The sequence below is a fragment of the Anolis sagrei genome, chromosome 4, assembly GCF_037176765.1.
Source record: "Anolis sagrei isolate rAnoSag1 chromosome 4, rAnoSag1.mat, whole genome shotgun sequence".
In the NCBI taxonomy this organism is placed as follows: Eukaryota; Metazoa; Chordata; class Lepidosauria; order Squamata; family Dactyloidae; genus Anolis; species Anolis sagrei.
In genome coordinates, this window is record NC_090024.1 from 141246141 (window position 1) to 141264321 (window position 18181).

Here is an 18181-nt window from a genome sequence, read left to right on the forward strand (position 1 = left end):
GATTCTTTTTGTTTTATGTTTTGTGGACATTTTGTCCCATATGTAAGCCACCACAAGTCCTGTCAGGGAGATGGTGGTAAGGTATAAGAATAAAGTTATTATTTATTATTACTAAGCATATTTCATCCATACTATTTATTATTACTAAGTTTACTTCATCCAAGAAGCTAAAAAAAAGGAAGCACAAGTTCTTCTCCATAGCCCAGAATGTAGCTCAGCAATAGCCCTGATTTTGTTTTGTTTTTGGTGGTGGTTGTGGTTGTGGTGGGGGGGGGGGGGAGGGGGTTGCCTACTTGGGATAAAAAACTGGAGGCAGAGGGGAAAGTGATGCCCATGTTGCCAGTAGGCTTAACTGGTAGATCACTATTAGTTATACAAGCCTATTAGGAATTCATAATTACAAATTTAGAGCAGCATTTTATTATTATAGCCCAGTGTAATGAGCATTCCTAAAAACTTCAGTTGCCCTTCTACTTGAGAAGATATATGTTGAGTTCACTCTTGTTGGCACCTTCATTCTTCCATAGTGGTGCAGTCTTGACATTTGGGATGTATCTTTTCTTGATTTGAGAAGCAATATTTCCAGCCAAAATAGCAATAAGGCAGCCAGTTTCCAAACAAGTCAGTTCTGTTAAACATTAGCATTCCCTGTATCCAGACTATTTCTTAAAAAAAAAAAAACATAAAAGGAAAAGGCAGTTGCTTTATTATGTGAGTCAGTAATTGCAGTGCATAACATATGTACATTTTTCTACCTAGGTAATGACAAAAGATGGCCAGTGGTTTGAAGACTGGAAAGAAGTTCCTTCTAACAGGCAAACCCAGATCAGGCCCACCATGTTCCCCTTGAAAGATGAAGAAAAACTTAAAGCATTAAATTTGGAGCGCTGGTATGTATTCTTGCTGATGTTGAAAGTTACATCACTTTACACATCTTTGTTTAATTTAATGGAAATAGGGGTTCTCCTCTTCTAGAACTGTTTGTTTGAGTTCTTCATCTCAGCTACCAGTTTTGCGGAAGTGTATTGCTTCCCATTGGGAACTTGGAAGTCTGCAACCCTAACCCCCCCCCCCTCCCCCAAATGGGGAATTTGAGAAATGTCTTGCCCCCAAATGAGCAGTCACTTTCTTGTGCCACTGGTGGGTATGCTATTTGTCATGTAAACATTCTTTTGGGAATTTTTACTCCACCCTTTTTACCCAGGCCCTTAGCGGGGGGGGGGGGGGGGGGGGGGGCTTGAGGGGCTTCAGCCCCCCACCCCAAATTCTCAGATGCCATTAGGCTACTCCCCTCTATTTTCTCAGAAGCCTGTCTGCAATACAAAGGAAAATAATATTGTTTTATACTAGGAGAGATTATGCATTAACACTGGGTAAAAGTTTAAAGGATAAGGGATAGCAAGTATGCTATTGGTGTGTGTCACTGCCCTTGGTATTAAAAGGCAGTAAAAAAAACTGGAAGTTATTTTAGATTAGCTATAGCTATAGCTAAAATGTGTATACTGATATAAAACCTTTGTTTTTAATCTAGCCTTCGAATTTTGCCTCACCACCAGAATACTGGAGGCTTCTTTGTAGCTGTGTTAATTAAAAAATCTCACATGCCATGGAATAAGCGCCAACCAAAGGTAATGTTTAATCCCTAAGTACATTTTTTACAATATTAGTTTTTTGGTTGCATTGTGACTGTGGCAGCATTTGCATAAATCTTCTCTCATGCTGAGAGCCAGCATCCTTGTCTGGATTCTCCACAATTGAGTTAGCTAAAGAGCAAGCAATTCCAGAGAAAAGAGCTAACAGCAAAGCATTATATGAGGCCTCCACTTTTATAGGAGTTAAAGGCAGAGTGCCCTGCAAATTTGGAAATCCACAAATATCTTCTGGACACTCTTGGGAATAACGAGGGGCCAGGAAGTGGAGATGGGGTACTACTGCCACCGTGGTCCCCATGGGGCTTGCTTGCTCACTCTGTATCTTTCTTCACCCACCCCTGGTCTCTTTCTTTCTCCTACAACTGAGGTGCAAGTGGAGGTATCAGACACAGGAGGGGGGAGGGAAGAAGTGTCAAATCTGCTAATATGAAAGGCCAGCTATATAAGAAAATCAAATTCTGCAACATGTCATGTTTCTCTAGTATTCTGAAGTCAAAAAAGCAGGCATAAAAAGCCTTGTTAATTACCTATAAATACTGAGCTAAATATGACACAAATTAAATTTTTATTTTGCTGGGTTCCATTTTGGAGTTTGGCTTATTATGTGAGATTACTTAGCCATTCTCATAATTCAAATTTAACCTGACAGACTAAATTAATCTAAAACCTACCATTAAATAGGTTAAGCTGCTGAGCTGCTGAACTTGCTGACCAAAAGGTTGGTGGTTCGAATCCAGAGAGCAGGGTGAACTCCTGTTGCTAGGCCCAGTTTCTGCCAGCCTAAAAGTTTAAAAACATGCAAATGTGAGTAAATCAAAAGGCACTGCTCTGGCTGGAAGGTAATGGTGGCTACATGACCTTGGAGGCGTCTATGGGCAACGCTGCCTGTTCGGCTTAGAAATGGAGATGAGCACCACCCCTCAGAGTTGGACACGACTCAGCTTAATGTCAAATGGAAACCTTCACCTTATCATTAAATATTTTTGTGAGAATATTTTAAAAAGTAGTTCAGGATATTTATAAGGAAGAATTTTGTATTACTTCTTTACTGTCAAGTCAACACTGAACTTGCAGTCCCTATTTGTCTTACCATTGTTAGGTAATAGTATTTATGTTAATTTTTCTGGATATTTCAGGATATTTCTATCTTTCAGTTAGGTCATAATAATTTCCATAAAGTTATGTAGCATACAAAAAGCTATCAAGGAGTTCTTTCTTTAAGCATTCTTCTTTATGACAGATGGTTGTGCTTAAGCTGCTCTCCCACTTCAACTTAAATTCTAAAAGAAATCAAAGGAATAAGTTAAAATTATTTATTTTCAATTCTCCTAATAAGAACATAACATTTCTTTTATCATGAACAAATTCAATCAGGTCTTTGGTATTTTAGTCCCCTGAGTCTAAATATGACAAGCACTTGCTTAAAAGTCTGACTCACAGTGTTGTGTGGTGGAAACACTTTATATGAAAGTGAAATATAAGTGTTTTCTCATATTTATGGTATTTTTTCAGAGTCTTTGAAAAAAAGACAGTTATGTGTATATTTTGAGCTATTAAACAAAAATAACTTATTAAACGGTTCACCAAAGCTGCCAGCAGTTTTCTGCAAAAATATATTTGAGAACCATCCTGACAATTAAGCACAACTTGATCCTTTTCTTTGGAATTGTTCCAGAACAAGCAGCCACAGAAGACAGGAGATGCAATGTCTGTGGCTACAGAACAGGGCTCATCAGAAACTGTTAAGGTAACTGTGACCAAAGGTGCAAAAGATGAAGACTCCTCGGTAACTGGGAGTACTGAAGTAAAAAAGGATGGAGTTTGCGGGTAAGAATTAATTAAGGCTACTACTTTTAAAGTAGTAGAGTTATACCCCTAAGTAATATTAGTACTTTTGTTGATTCTTTCAGTAGAAAACATTCTACTCATTGCTCTAAGGTTACACTGATCTTTATATATCCTCAGTTAGATAGTCCTTGGAATGTATTGTGGTTTCTAATAAAAGGCAACACACACTGCAACAGGCTTGAGGTTTAACACTCGAAATACATTAATAGACAAAAGATGCATCACCTCATATTTTTTGCAGAGTGCACAGCTACATTGCATCCTTTTTATTGCTAGTTACCACCACATATTTTTAAATATCTTAAAATATTAAGACTTCACATATCCATAATAGCTTGCTAGCTGTAAGCAGTACTTTGCCATCAAATGTATATAACATCTATCCAGCCCCAGATTCACCCATGCCCTGTTAATGTTCAGCACAATTCAGTCATGTAGACACGTTTCTTAATTGTATGGAAATATGATTTCTGTACAATTAAAGACAGAATCATGATGACTAAATTTTGTATCAGTTAATTAGACCAATTAAACACCATGGATGCTGGATAAATATCTCTTTTTTTTTCTTTCAGGCCTCCACCGTCTAAAAAAATGAAACTTTTTGGATTCAAAGAAGATCCATTTGTATTTCTTTCTGAAGAAGATGCCCTATTTCCACCTATTCAGTAAGATTAAGATATTTTCTTCTTGGTTTATTTGTGGGGGTGAGTCCATGCTAAATTGTGATTAGTGTCTTGGATATCATCTAGCTAGTAGTTCAACCTTGCTCAGTTCAGACTCTAGAGTAGAGAATACAATACTTGGTTCATTATACTTTATTCTGTCCAACCTCTACTTTAATACGTCCAGCGAAATAGATCCCATCAATTCTCAAATCAGTCAGTTGCAGTTATCACTCTGTTTCTCTTAATAGTCTTCCCTTCAAGCTCTCTCCATTGGTTCTAATCTTTCCTTTGGAGCAGCAGAGAGCATGTTCTCCTTGTTCCATGTTTTCTGTCACAGCCATTTAGAAGTTCAACCAATTACTTGGTTTTCCCCAAGATTTGTACTTAGGGTCACTTACAAAAATACTGTATTTTATTGATTGTAAGATCAGTCCTAAAATGAACCCCTTTTTTGAGCCTCAATTTTGGAGGGAAAACTGAAGGTCAAAAAAAGTTTTCACTCAAACTGTACTTCTTGGTCTTGCTGACCAGCTGTCCTGCTCAGTCCCTGGAACGCCTCTCCAACTCAACACTCAACACTGCTGCCTTGTTGCTTTTCATGCCACTGTCACTTTTAGCTCCTGGCTCAGCGTGATCACTCTCTAGGTGCAGCCCATGGTTGCTGCCATCATCTTAGTAGTCAGCTTTTTTTTTTGGGGGGGGGGGGGAGGTTAGAAAAAGAGGATCTGGAGCACTGATGGTGGCTGATAGGGAAGAAAGCAAGCAGAGAGCAAGAGGCAGCCATCAAAAGTGGAGGCGGCAGTGCTGAGGAGATGGGAAGCCCCAGAGAGACTAGGACTCGGAGCAATGAGTTTGAATTAGAGGAACAAGATTTTACCTGAACTTTAGGAAGAACTTCCTCACCATAAGAAGAGCTGTTCAATATTGGAACTCCCAGCTTCAGCTCCTTTGGAGGCTTTTAAGCAGACACTAGGTGGCCATCTGTTGGGGATGCTTTGGTTGTGATTTTCAAGCATGGCAGAAGGGGGTTGGATTGGATGGCCCATGCCGTCTCTTCTGACTAAGATTCTAAGCTATATGCATTAGACTTTGAGGAGGCAACTTTCCATTGCTTCCTCTTTGTTGCTTCTTTGGATTCATACCTTTCAAAGACAACAAGCTCAGGAGATCAAGAGAAGGCCTACTGGGTGACCTGAGGCCAGGCGCAGCCTTTCGGTCTAACTTCCTTCACAAGGTTTGGAGGAAGGGTCAGGTTGAGTGGGTAGAGAGAGAGTTACCAGCATATGCTTCTATTCTGAGATCCATAGAGGAAGGAAAGGCAGGATAAAAAATGCAACCTATGAAATAAATAACAAATGATTTAATATACATCCTTTTTAAACATTTATGAAGACTTACTATTAAAAATGGGTTCTATGTCTTTATTTTGATATTTAGTTTTATTTGATTAGTATAATGGTGTTATTATTTTGTATTATGTTCTATTGCTGTAATGTTTTGTTATGTGTCAGGCATTGAATGTTTGCCTTTGTAAGTGTAAACCGTCCTGATTCCTCCTGGGGAGATAGGGCGGTCTAAAAATAAAGGTTATTATTATGATTATGTTCTTCCTCAAGGACACTGTAAGTGAATAGCAATATATCAAAGGGATATTAAAGTGATGATATACCTCCAGCTAATACGGAAATCAGTATTTATATATTGCCTTTAAAAAATCATAGCTTTAAAAATAGTTTTCAAACAAACAGTGCAGTATAATAAAATACACAAAATTGTCTGTTTTCAGGACTTTCTATGCATTGGATCCTTCATTTCCCAAAATGAACTTGTTAACTCGGACTCAAGAGGGAAAGAAGAGACAGTTGTATATGGTTTCCAAGGAGATAAGGGATGTTCTTCTGAATAACAGTGAAAAGCTGAAGGTTTGACTTGCATTTCGATTTTGATCACAGCTTGTGTTGTATGTTATTCCTCTTGTCTGTTGAAGATATCTTCTATCCTGATGTTTCATTTGATCCATATAGAACATAATAATTGATAGATATATTATTCTGTATTATGTTTATTGCTGTAATGTTTTGGTTTATGCTGGGCATTGAATGTTTGCCTTTGTATGTGTAAACTGCCCCAAGTCCCCTGGGGGAGATAGTGCAGTCTAAAAATAAAGTTTATTATTTGTTTATTATTAGATATATATTCTAGAATACTAGAAGGAGTATGACTCACAGATACTGATGTATGGTACCTTGTGAAGAAAATGGAGAAGCACTGGATTCTGTGTCACCACTAGAAAGGGCTCAGTTCATCTTATCCTGTGCAGTGACCTTTTTTCTGTTGTGTCCTTTTTCTGTTTCAGCAATTCCTTTTGTCTCTCAGAACTATACACTCACTTTTGGTGAAGTCTGTCACTAGTGTGGTCTATTTATTACAAGTGGACCTTTAAAGCCTGTAAGTGTCCCCAGAAACACTTCCCTCATGAGAATCTAAGACAGTGGTTCACAACCTGTGGGTCCCCAGGTGTTTTGGCCTTCAGCTTCCAGAAATCCTAAGAACTGGATGGGATTTCTAGGAGTTGTATGCCAAAACACCAGGGGACTCACAAGTTAAGAACAACTGATCTAAGATAACTGTTATCTATCCGAGGGTCCTTCCCGACAGGCCCTATATCCCAGGATATGATCCCAGGTTTTCTGTTTATCCCAGATTATCTGGCAGTGTGGACTCATCCAGTTTAAAGCAGAAAACGTGGGATCAGATCCTGGGATATAGGACCAGTCTGGAAGGGTGCTGGGATGCCTTGTGGCAAGTATCTCTCTCTTTGGCTGTATTTCACAATGCCCCTGAAGAGTGGATTTTCAGAGTAGATCCTGTATTTTCCTGTAAAATGTCCCTGTGATATTTTATTAAATGTGTCAGGATATGTAGGCTGTAATGTTACAGTAAGGCTAGTGATAATGCCCACTAAGCTGCCTTAAATAATTTTTCTAGTTTTGGAAAGTGCAGATATGTTTAAAGTTCTGTTCTTTTAAAAACTGTTTTAGGTTATTAACACAGGAATAAAAGTATGGTGCCGGAATAGTGATGGAGAACAGTTTGGCTGTGCCTTCAGGTTAGCACAAGAGGTAATAATAATTCTATTATTATATTTCTGCACTGCTGGTTATGCTTTGGAAAAAGAATATTTATTTTATTTGTGTTATTATATAAACCTATTTATACTGTATATCTGTAAAGTCTGACAAGCTTATTATGCCATGCATTTGCAGGTAGGGGAAAATATACGGAAGAGACAATGTGACCATAAAACATAAGAGTACAATCTGTGTGAGGTCAAAATAAAACTTAGATATATGCAAGGCGAGAAGACTAGCCATTTGCAGCAATAATAGCTGGTAGTGCAGTGGGTTAAATCACTGAGCTGCTGAACTTGCTGACCAAAAGGTTGGTGGTTTGAATCCAGGCAGCGGGGTGAGCTCCTTCTGTTAGGCCCAGCTTCTGCCAACCTAGTCATGCTGGCCACATGTCCTTAGAGGTGTCTACAGACAACACTGGCTATTCAGCTTATAAATGGAGATGAGCATCACCCCCCAGAGTCGGACATAACTAGACTTAATGTCAGGGGAAACCTTTACCTTTTTAATATGGCTTTGTTAATTAAAAACCTATGACGGGGAGAGGCCTTGCTCTGGTTTAAAAGCTAAACAAAGAAAAATGCTGACTTTCAAGGGAAGCAAAAAGTTTGTTTGCAAGCAAAAGGGAAAGAACACATCCATTCTTTAAAGTCAACATTTAGAAACCAGTAGGTGGTGCTCCTAGGACACTGCAGCAAATGAACATCCAAGAGAGATTGGAGTATTACATTACTAAACTGGAATTTCTTGTTATTAGATATGGAGGTAGGCTTTTCTTATGATTGTTACAGAATATACCTTTTGCATTTCATGGCTGTGGCTCCCACTGCTAACTATCATCTGTGTGCTAGGTGATAATAAATGCATATCTGAAAGTCAACTCTCCTCATATCTGAAATACAGCCTTCCAAATACTTTGCTATAATACCTGTCTTTACAGTGCCACATTTCACTAGTGTCAGGTATAATCAGTTGACTGATTTGGGGTTGAAAGAAGTAGAAATTGCAATCAACATTCTTGTTTATAACTATAATGGTCAAATGCTGATAATATTAATTTTTAAAGTTTTGTTTTATTTTTTTGACCAGTCTATTGCCTAGATCCCTTCTGGTCAGAAATCAGTTCTAAGGAGGTTTTATATTTAATCCCCAGGGAGTATATACACTTTACCCTTTCATTAATGCAAGGATCATAAATGCTAATATAGAAGATGTTAAAGTGCTGCTGACAGAAGAGAATCCATTCTTAAGTAAATTCAGTACTGAGGCATGCAGCCAATTAAAAGGGATGGGTAAGTGTTCACTTCTTGTTTCTAATAGTGGTATTTCTGAAAGATTGAAAATATTGCTTAGCATGTTCGACTCAGTGTTGAAGACCAAGCAACTACTACTTTGGGGAAAGTATACTGAATATTAAGGCAGTTTTATAGGGCAGCATGACCCTGAACCTTTTCTAGTATATTCTAAGCCTGGAAGGGCATTATGATAAATCTGCTCTCTACCAAGTAAGTTTTTATTTATTGGTAAGGACAAATTTTACAATTATGGAGTTGGTGTTCTTGTAAGTGATTGGAGCAAAGTCTTTTGAAAGCTTAAATTGTGGTATTTGCTCACAGGACTCACATCTGGCTGCACTGTGAATGTCCAAAATCATAAATGTACTAGTGTGTTTATGCTTACACAGAAAAGGCTTCGCTGATTTTTTAAATTATTTTATTTTTTGCAAATGTTGGAAAGAGTCAGATAGCAATTCAAAGAAGGTGATTCTCGTGTGTATAAGGAAAACTACTCATGTAACTTGAAGTTTCATCTGCAGTTTCCACTGTTGTACTACCTGTCTTGTACAATGCAAGTTGCCTCATCGGAGAAAGCTTTAAAGAATGGCACAACCTCAGAGTTAACCCATCCTCTTCATAGCGACTCAAATGAATATCCTTAGCTCCCTACTGCTACAAACAGGTGCAAGAACAGTGAATATTGCTTTCCTAGCTCTAAACTGCTGGGCAACTGTGGTATCTGCAGGATTCTGGGAGTTAAGAACATGACCATAGGTTGCATGCAAGCTTCAAGCTACAGGTTGTCCACCTGTGGAATAGGGAAATATTATTTGTGTAATAAGAATTGCATTTTGCAGATCTGCCATTCTAATTTGCAATATATTCTCTTTTTTCAGCAATGGGGAGTATAGTCTTGAAGTATGAACCAGATTCAAAGTAAGTGGTCACACTGTTAATTCCCTGTACTGGACATGAATCGCAATAAAGTCTTGATGATGATCATACTGTTAATTATCCATGTAGGCACATGGGCATGAATGTATGCTGGCATATAGACAAATACAAGTAAACTTAATAATAGAATCATAGAATCAAAGAGTTGGAAGAGACCTCATGGGCCATCCAGTCCAACCCCCTGCCAAGAAGCAGGAATATTGCATTCAAATCACCCCTGACAAATGGCCATCCAGCCTCTGCTTAAAAGCTTCCAAAGAAGGAGCCTCCACCACACTCCGGGGCAGAGAGTTCCACTGCTGAACGGCTCTCACAGTCAGGAAGTTCTTCCTAATGTTCAGATGGAATCTCCTCTCTTGTAGTTTGAAGCCATTGTTCCGCGTCCTAGTCTCCAAGGAAGCAGAAAACAAGCTTGCTCCCTCCTCCCTGTGGCTTCCTCTCACATATTTATACATGGCTATCATATCTCCTCTCAGCCTTCTCTTCTTCAGGCTAAACATGCCCAGTTCCCTAAGCCGCTCCTCATAGGGCTTGTTCTCCAGACCCTTGATCATTTTAGTCGCCCTCCTCTGGACACATTCCAGCTTGTCAATATCTCTCTTGAATTGTGGTGCCCAGAATTGGACACAATATTCCAGATGTGGTCTAACCAAAGCAGAATAGAGGGGTAGCATTACTTCCTTAGATCTAGACACTATGCTCCTATTGATGCAGGCCAAATTCCCATTGGCTTTTTTTGCCGCCACATCACATTGTTGGCTCATGTTTAACTTGTTGTCCACGAGGACTCCAAGATCTTTTTCACACGTACTGCTCTCGAGCCAGGCGTAACCCATTCTGTAAAGAATTCTGCTTAGGAAAACTTTAGAGCAGATTCATGTTATAACCTTTCAAATAAATAACATTTCTGAATCTTAAATTTGATTGGGTAGGGTTTGTCATCTTAAATGTTGTATATAAAGATTAGGGCACACTATAATGAAAGCAATGCCTTTGAAAGTTTTGTCTATTTCAGTGAAAAACATGAGCCTAAAACTTTTCCTCGCAAAATAATTGGGCAAAAAATACTTAATTTGATGTACAATTCCGCAGAACTAAAGTATTGACCTTTTCCAATACTAAGTTGCTGTGCGTTTTCTGGGCTGCATGGCCATGTTCCAGAAACATTCTCTCCTGACGTTTTGTCCACATCTATGGCAGACATCCTCAGAGGTTGTGAGGTTGTGGCAGGCATCCTCAGAGAATCTCACAACCTTTGAGGAGGCCTGCCATAGATATGGACAAAACGTCAGGAGAGTATGCTTCTGGAACATGGCCATACAGCCCAGAAAGCTCACAGCAACCCAGTGATTCCGGCCATGAATGCCTTCGACAACACATTTTCTGATACTGTCTACAATTCTTCATGTGACAACCAGCTGATACATTTTTAAAAACAAGATAAGTTTCACATGTATGTGTTTTTATTCCCTCTAAATAAAAAAAAACCCTCAAATTTTAAACTGAGTCAGACTTGGACCTTCTTTGTACAATTGGCCAATTGTGGGGTTTTTTTCATCCTGGAGCTTTCTGTGGTTTTTAACTTTTAATGTTTTAGTGAATTTTAACTGTGAAGTTTTAAATAATTCTGTTTTAATGTTTGCATATTTGTATGTTTTATATTATATGAGAATGCTTTTATGAGTGTCCTTTGGGAAAGCTAAAGCAGGATATAAATAAATATATTAATAATTAAAAATAGAATTCATAGTATGTGTACTTTACTACATAGCTGTGGCAGTGCCCCAGTTACAGCACATTTAAAACCAGTAGCAGTATTGTTGTGAATTAATAAAACATGGCAGTAGAATTTCATGCACAAAACAATAGCATTCAAAAATGTATAATTATTTTAAAACTGATTTCCATTTGTTTCCATATTTGCAGCAAGCCAGATACCCTTCAGTGTCCCATTGTGCTGTGTGGCTGGCTTGGCAAGACTTCCCTCCGGGCCTTTGTGCCCAAGAATGAGAGATTGCATTACCTAAGAATGATGGGGGTCGAGGTGTTCAAAGCAAAGAGGAAAGAAGAAAACATAGAAGGGAGAACAGAAGCAGGATCCATAGACGCTGTAGACCAAATCCCAGAAGAAATGAACTTGGAATGTGGAGCCAAGGAACATAATCTGTTACCTGTAGAGTCAGAAGATGAAGTGAATGGACAGTCTGTGAAAGAACCTACGGAATTGAGTATAGCACAAAATCTGTCTTCTAGTAACATAAAAGAGAGGGCCAAAGATGCAGAAGACAAAGATAATGGAGATGTTGGTGATAAAAAAGACTAAGACGCTAACTCTTATTGACTATATATGTGTATTATGTTATATAACAATTCAACTAAACATCTGAAAGAAAATTTTAATAAAAGTTCTATACTAGTTTATTGCAAAAATGTGGTGTGAGGACATTTTAAGAGTTTCTTCCTGTTTTTAATTTATTTTTCAAATTGTTTTGATTTTTGCATTTTCACCATTTAAAGTTAATGATGGGTTTAACTTCAGTGGGTCTAGCTCTAGAAACAGATAAGGTGCCACAAAAAGGACTCTTGTCAGTGCCAAGGTTGATTAAACTACTTTCAAAGTAAGTACCACGCAATTAAACAAGAAATAACATTCAAAACAGAAACAGATTCCCCCCCCCCCCCTTCCAAAATTTTGTCGAACTTTTATTAGTAAGTGATTCTAGGGCAGTGGTTCTCAATCTGAGGGTCCCCAGGTGTTTTGGCCTACAATTCCCAGAAATCTCAGCCAGTTTACCAGCTGTTAAGATTTCTGGAAGGCCAAAACATCGGAGACCCACAGGTTGAGAACCACTGTTCTAGGGCAAAACATTGGCTTTTCAAGGAATATATGATTTTTTTTCCAAACCCCACAGATCAGAAAAATAATTTTTAGAAATATTTCAGGTTTTGAAAATGGCTGCTTTTTTAAAAAAATGAGTTTTTTCCAAACCCCACTCATCAGAAAAATATTTTTTTAGAAATATTTTAGGTTTTCAATAATATATTTTATATTCCACTCTTATCACCTGAGGGGTCTCAGGGCAGATTACAGAACACACATATGGCAAGCATTCAATACCGTTATATAATTAACAATAACAGACAACACACAAACAGAGGTAAAGGCATTTCCCATCTTATTTCCATCATCTTGGAGGGTGTGTTTGACTCCGGCCACGGATGTGTGTGTGTGCTGCCACTCTATCTTCCATTCCAAGGAGCTTCTGGTAGTCTCGTTCTCCCAGCTGATGCCCTTAAGGGCGCCTTTTATTACCTCCCTGCTAAAAGCGGTACCTATTTACTCACATTTCTGCTTTTGGTCTGTTAAGTGGGCAGGTGAGCTGGGGCTGACAGCGGTTGCTCACCCCAACCAACCTGAGCTCAAACCCCTGATCTTTCAGTCAACATGATTTTCTGCAGTATAATGATTTAGCTTGCTTTTTGGGGGAAAATGGGATTTTTTTCCCAAACCTCAAATTAAATCTCATTATTTGGAAATATTTCAGGTTTTCAAAACACTGGCTGTTCTGGAAAATATGGGCTTTTCCCAAAACCCGCGGGTCAGAAAAATATATTTTTTTGAAACCTTTGTTCTGTGACCTTTCAATATATATTTTATAGAAATAAATTTCGATATGTGTCTTGCATAGAATCTTTACAATGAGTATGTTTTATCTATGTTGTAACCCGCCTCGAGCCATGAGAAGAGGTGAGTAAGAAATTAAATTATTATTATTATTATTATTATTCCATGTTGCTTTTCTCTGATGACACAGGATAACCTGGAGGATTTTCATTAGATGTTGTAATAGCCTGGCATGAAAAAGGTCATTTAGGCTAGATCATTAAAAGTAGTGATCAAGGTTTAAAATAGTTTTCAAATTAGATTTGTTGGGTTTGTGTTAGTGCTGAATAAATTAACATGCAGGCCTGCTATATGGTGTCAATGCTTGCGCCAAATAAAATAAGAGTAGCAATACTACAGAGGCATGAAAAAGCAGACATGCTGTGCAACAAAACATTTGATTGTGGAGTAATTCTGCTTGCTGTTTTCACTAGGCATCCAAGCATGTGCTCTCCCCATTATACCTCATTCCACCCCCTCAATTTTTGTTTGCCTCAACAGCCAATCTAATTTGGCTCCCATTGAACATTATCAGTCCCGATCTGTTTTTTTGGGGTTCCTCTAAGAAGGCTCCCCTTAAAGATGTTTAGTGGATTTGTAGACTCTGAGATTCCTCCAAGCCTGTTGTAATCTCCCTTTTGTGTGAGAGAGATGGCATTTCGGCTACAAAAAGAAAAGTGCTCACAGCTTTATGTTGGAATTAAAGGCAATTACAGCATATATAACAACTGTCTTACTATCCCTCTTGACATTTGTTTCCTGTGCCGGAGCCAGATGAAGTAGCTTCCTCTCTTTAAAGAAAGCTGCTGTCCTTATTTTCCATGCCAAATGTTAAGCAGGTCCTTTAGGGATTTGTCGGGCAGGCCATAAAAGTAAATAATAGAAATATTATTTACTTTACATATCTATCAGTCTTTAAGGGCAGAATTTAGATTCATAGAACTGTATAATTCCAATCTAACCCAGGGTCCCAGATAGGAAGAACATTCCAACTGTACAGAGTATTTTTGTATTGAAGGATATATCTGAATAACTGTATGGGCGTTGTCTTCTTTCATTGTTTAGCACTATCATTGTGATAAAGTTTCTAAAATAATGTGTGTTTATAAGCAAAACGATGAATGGGGGGTCCCCATAAGAGAACTTCAAATTTCTATCTGTCTGAATATAAAGGAAATCCCATCTGGATCAGACTTAAGACCTATCTAGTCCTGCCTTTAATTCCCACACTGGTCAACAACATGTCCACAAGAAAGCCCAAAAGCAGGACATAACATAACCACATGCTCATGCACTTTAGCAAATGGTATTGATAGGTATTGCCTCTGATAGTTGTTGTCATGAACTATCATCATGAAGTTAATAAATAGCCACCATGACTGTAGGCAAACCCATAGCCAGGATTTTGTTTCGGGGGGAGCTGAGTTTGATTCGGGGGGGGGGGGGGGGCTGAGTCTGAGTGAAAGAGGGTCTACTCTAGCAAACCTTTTGTATCATTACCTCAATACCCCCATGCATATGGGATATATTGAGCATGGTGATCAGATCATGATATGAATAAACATAACAGTTTAAATAATGTACCAGTAAGGCCTTCTCGCGGACCACCATGAGATTTTTTTTGGGGGGGTGAAGCCCCTCAAGCCCCCCCCCCCCCCGCTAAGGGCCTGGATGAAGGATGGAGTAAAACTTCCCCAAAGAATGTTTACATGACAAAGTGCACACCCACCAGTGGCACAAGAAAGTGGCACAAGAAAGCCCCTCAAGCCCCCCCCCCCCCCCCCCCCGGCTACATGTCTGACTGTAGGCCATTGGTAGTCAAACTCATCACATTGAGAGGATAGAGCATGGAAGACTGTCCCTTTAAGAGTAGAGAATCGCCCTTTTTATATCGTCAGCAGTCCCTTTTTGTGTTTTGCATCCTCATCACGCTCACATGTGGAAACTTTAGAGCTGCCAATACATTCATTTTACATTCATCAAAAGGTCAGTGTTACCTTTTTGTTTTTAATCAGGAGAAACTACAATATCAAAAAACCAAGAGATCCCTTGCTCTGTCCAAAGCCCCTTACATTAAAGGTGATTGACACCAATTTAAAACCTCGCCTTCCCATGGGAAAAATTGTTCTGCCCCATACTCCAGGTTAAAACCATTGCTTTCCATGGATCCTATTGATCTACATTGAACCCCAGAAGATACATGGGATTCTATTGTTCTGCAGGACTCCATGGGATCCTATTCTGTATCAAACCGCATAGGAGACCAGAGATTGCTGATGGTAGGTCAATGAAAGAGGATAGGAAACTTTGATGAATCCCATCACACCTGTGTTTTTAGTTATAAAAATGTGAGTAAAGTAGGTAGGAACTCTGAACACAATTGCTGGCCATCCTGCTTGAAAAGAGGCATAAGTGTCCTACAAGCGGGAAACTTCTCAATGTGATGAGATTGATTGCTGGAGTTCCCTCCTTTCAGGACACTTCTGTCTCTTTACAAGGGCTATGCATGTCATCCAGAAGTAGTTGAGCTCAGGGCCTCTCCATGCTTGAAAAGAGGCCGAAGTGTCCTATGACTGGGAAATTTTTCATTGTGATAAGTTAATGTTTATGAGTTTGTCTAATTCCTTTTCTGAAGCCATGCAATGTGTAACTCAGCACTACATAATTTAATAACAAGTTCTGTACTTAACTTTATGCGGGATGAAGAAATTGTTTTGTTTTCTCTGACTCACCATTGAGAGCTTTAAGCCCAGTATTTCTGACTGAAAATGTAAGAAAGGAAACTGAAAAGAGCTTCAGCATGGAGATGGATAATGTTTTTCACAAACCCCAGCCTTTGGTAGCTTTCTGAGTGAAACTGACAACACTGGGTGACTATATTTCAGGAAATGAATGGATTACAGCTGAACCATTTATGGTTCCTCTAGGGAGGTAGCTGTGTGGGTGGAAGGCAGTTCCGAGGGTAACTACTCCTAAATCATTTTTCAAAGAGATAGGCGCATTAGTCTTTTTCAGTACTGAAATAAAAGAAGTAGGAGGCAGGGGAGAAGGAGTCTTGTAGGAGTGTTAAGATTAACTAGTTCATTTATTACATAAATAAATAAAGACATGCTAGGATAAATCCTAATATAAATAAATTGGCTAGACTGAAGCATGCCAAAATACCTCCTCCCCTTTCCTCCTTTGTACAATACTGCTAGTCATATATTTGACCATGTCATGATCAAGTACTATTGCTGTCTATGGACCACTTCACATTGCACCATTTGATACTGTACCATGATCTGGATGAACTCCAAAAGTGGCCTAGACAAAAAAGGATAGTCCATTTCACGGGGTGGGTGTGGACTGAAGGAGGAAGACCAATTTCCCCCATTTTTGCTGGTTATCCCTGCCCCCATGTCATAAACAACTGTTGTTTCGACAACGGTGATATGGGTGGGTGGAATAACAGGGAAACAGGAAGAAATGGTTTTACTCCTTCAACTCCCCTCCCCCCTCTAAAATGGAGCATCCTTCTCTGTCTAGCCCCCCTTTTGGCCTCCACCCAGATAATGGAACTGTACCCACCATTATAGCACCTTGATATTGCTTTAAGTGTCATGGTTGTACTCTATGGAATCTTGGGATCTGTAGTTTGGTGAGGCACCAGAGCTTTCTGGCTGAGAATTTGAGCTACCTCATGCAGCTGCAAAGCCCAGGATTCCATAGGATGGTGTCACTGCACCCTTTTCCTGTTTTGTTAATCGCCATCAAGTCAATCTCAACTTATGGTGAACCTATGAAGCAGAGATATCTAAATTACCCTATCATCAACCTGCAACCAGGTCTTACAAACTCATGAATTCCTTGAATTGCGTCTATCCATCTGGAATGCAACTGTCCTCTTTTTCTTCTGTCTTCTTACTAAGCATTGCCCTTTTTTCCAGAGTATCATGTGTTCTCATATCCAAAGGAAGAGGGGCTGACCAAGGGCAAGATGGATGGATGGTATCCTTGAAGTGACTGGCTTGACTCTGAAGGAGCTGGGGGAAGTGACGGTCGACAGGAAGCTCTAGTGTGAGATGGTCCATGAGGTCACAAAGAGTCGGAAACGACTGAACGAATGAACAATAACAACAACTCAATCAACAGTTGTACATAGGCTACTTTGTTTCTAAAAAATTTTTTGTATGCTCCATTATCTAGTGTATCTGATTGTCAACACAGCTGTTATCCCTGATCATAGGAATACGACTTCATATAATAGTGGCTTCACATAATACACCCTAAGCTGCATTTTAAGCCAAGCTTAACTTTGACTTTTATTATGTCTGCACCTGTAGATAAGGACCTAAGGCAAGGTTTCCTCTACTGAGGAATAGACTTTTTAACCATGTAGTGGCTATATTCTCACTAGCGATGCATATTATTATTGGGTTGTTGTAAGTTTTTCAGGCTATATGGCCATGTTCTAGAAGCATTCTCTCCTGACGTTTCGCCTGCATCTATGGCAAGCATCCTCAGAGGACAATAATAATACACATTATTATTATTATTATTATTATTATTATTATTATTATTAACAACTTTATTTATACCCTGCCTTTCTCCCCGTGAGAACTCAAGGCACATAACAATCCTTCACTTTATTCAAGTTTAAAAAGCACAATATAAAAATTAAAAAACAATTACAGAGTACAGTGGGATTAAAAAACAAATTAAAATATAATGATATACTTAAAACAGCATTTAATGTCCCCCACCTTTATTTTAATTTTACTTTATAATTAAAGTCATTTATATCTTTAATTGGATTTGAAGAATATGGTTACCCTATGTCGATTTAGCTTGATGGCCACCTAAAATTCAGCAAATTCAGGATTGGTGTGCCTACTTTTCTTCTCCCTACAGATTTCATTTCAGCACCCCTGCCCTCCTCCCTCCCTCCCTTGTGGTGATACGGGTGAATGCATCACAAAGGTGTCTTCACTGCAGAAACAGGGGC

The 18181-nt window shown here is 38.9% G+C and overlaps 1 protein-coding gene across 1 annotated transcript in view; it reads left to right on the forward strand.

Moving 5' to 3' along the window:
- Positions 1-11960, forward strand: part of NSUN2 (NOP2/Sun RNA methyltransferase 2) — a 30565-nt gene extending 18605 nt beyond the window's left edge. The window contains 9 exon segments of the mRNA XM_060774054.2: positions 760-890; positions 1532-1628; positions 3328-3479; positions 4076-4168; positions 5955-6090; positions 7210-7290; positions 8453-8591; positions 9473-9512; positions 11457-11960. Of these exon segments, the coding sequence (XP_060630037.2) occupies positions 760-890; positions 1532-1628; positions 3328-3479; positions 4076-4168; positions 5955-6090; positions 7210-7290; positions 8453-8591; positions 9473-9512; positions 11457-11853 (1266 nt within the window). The 3' untranslated portion in view covers positions 11854-11960.
- The last annotated feature ends 6221 nt before the right edge of the window (positions 11961-18181 follow it).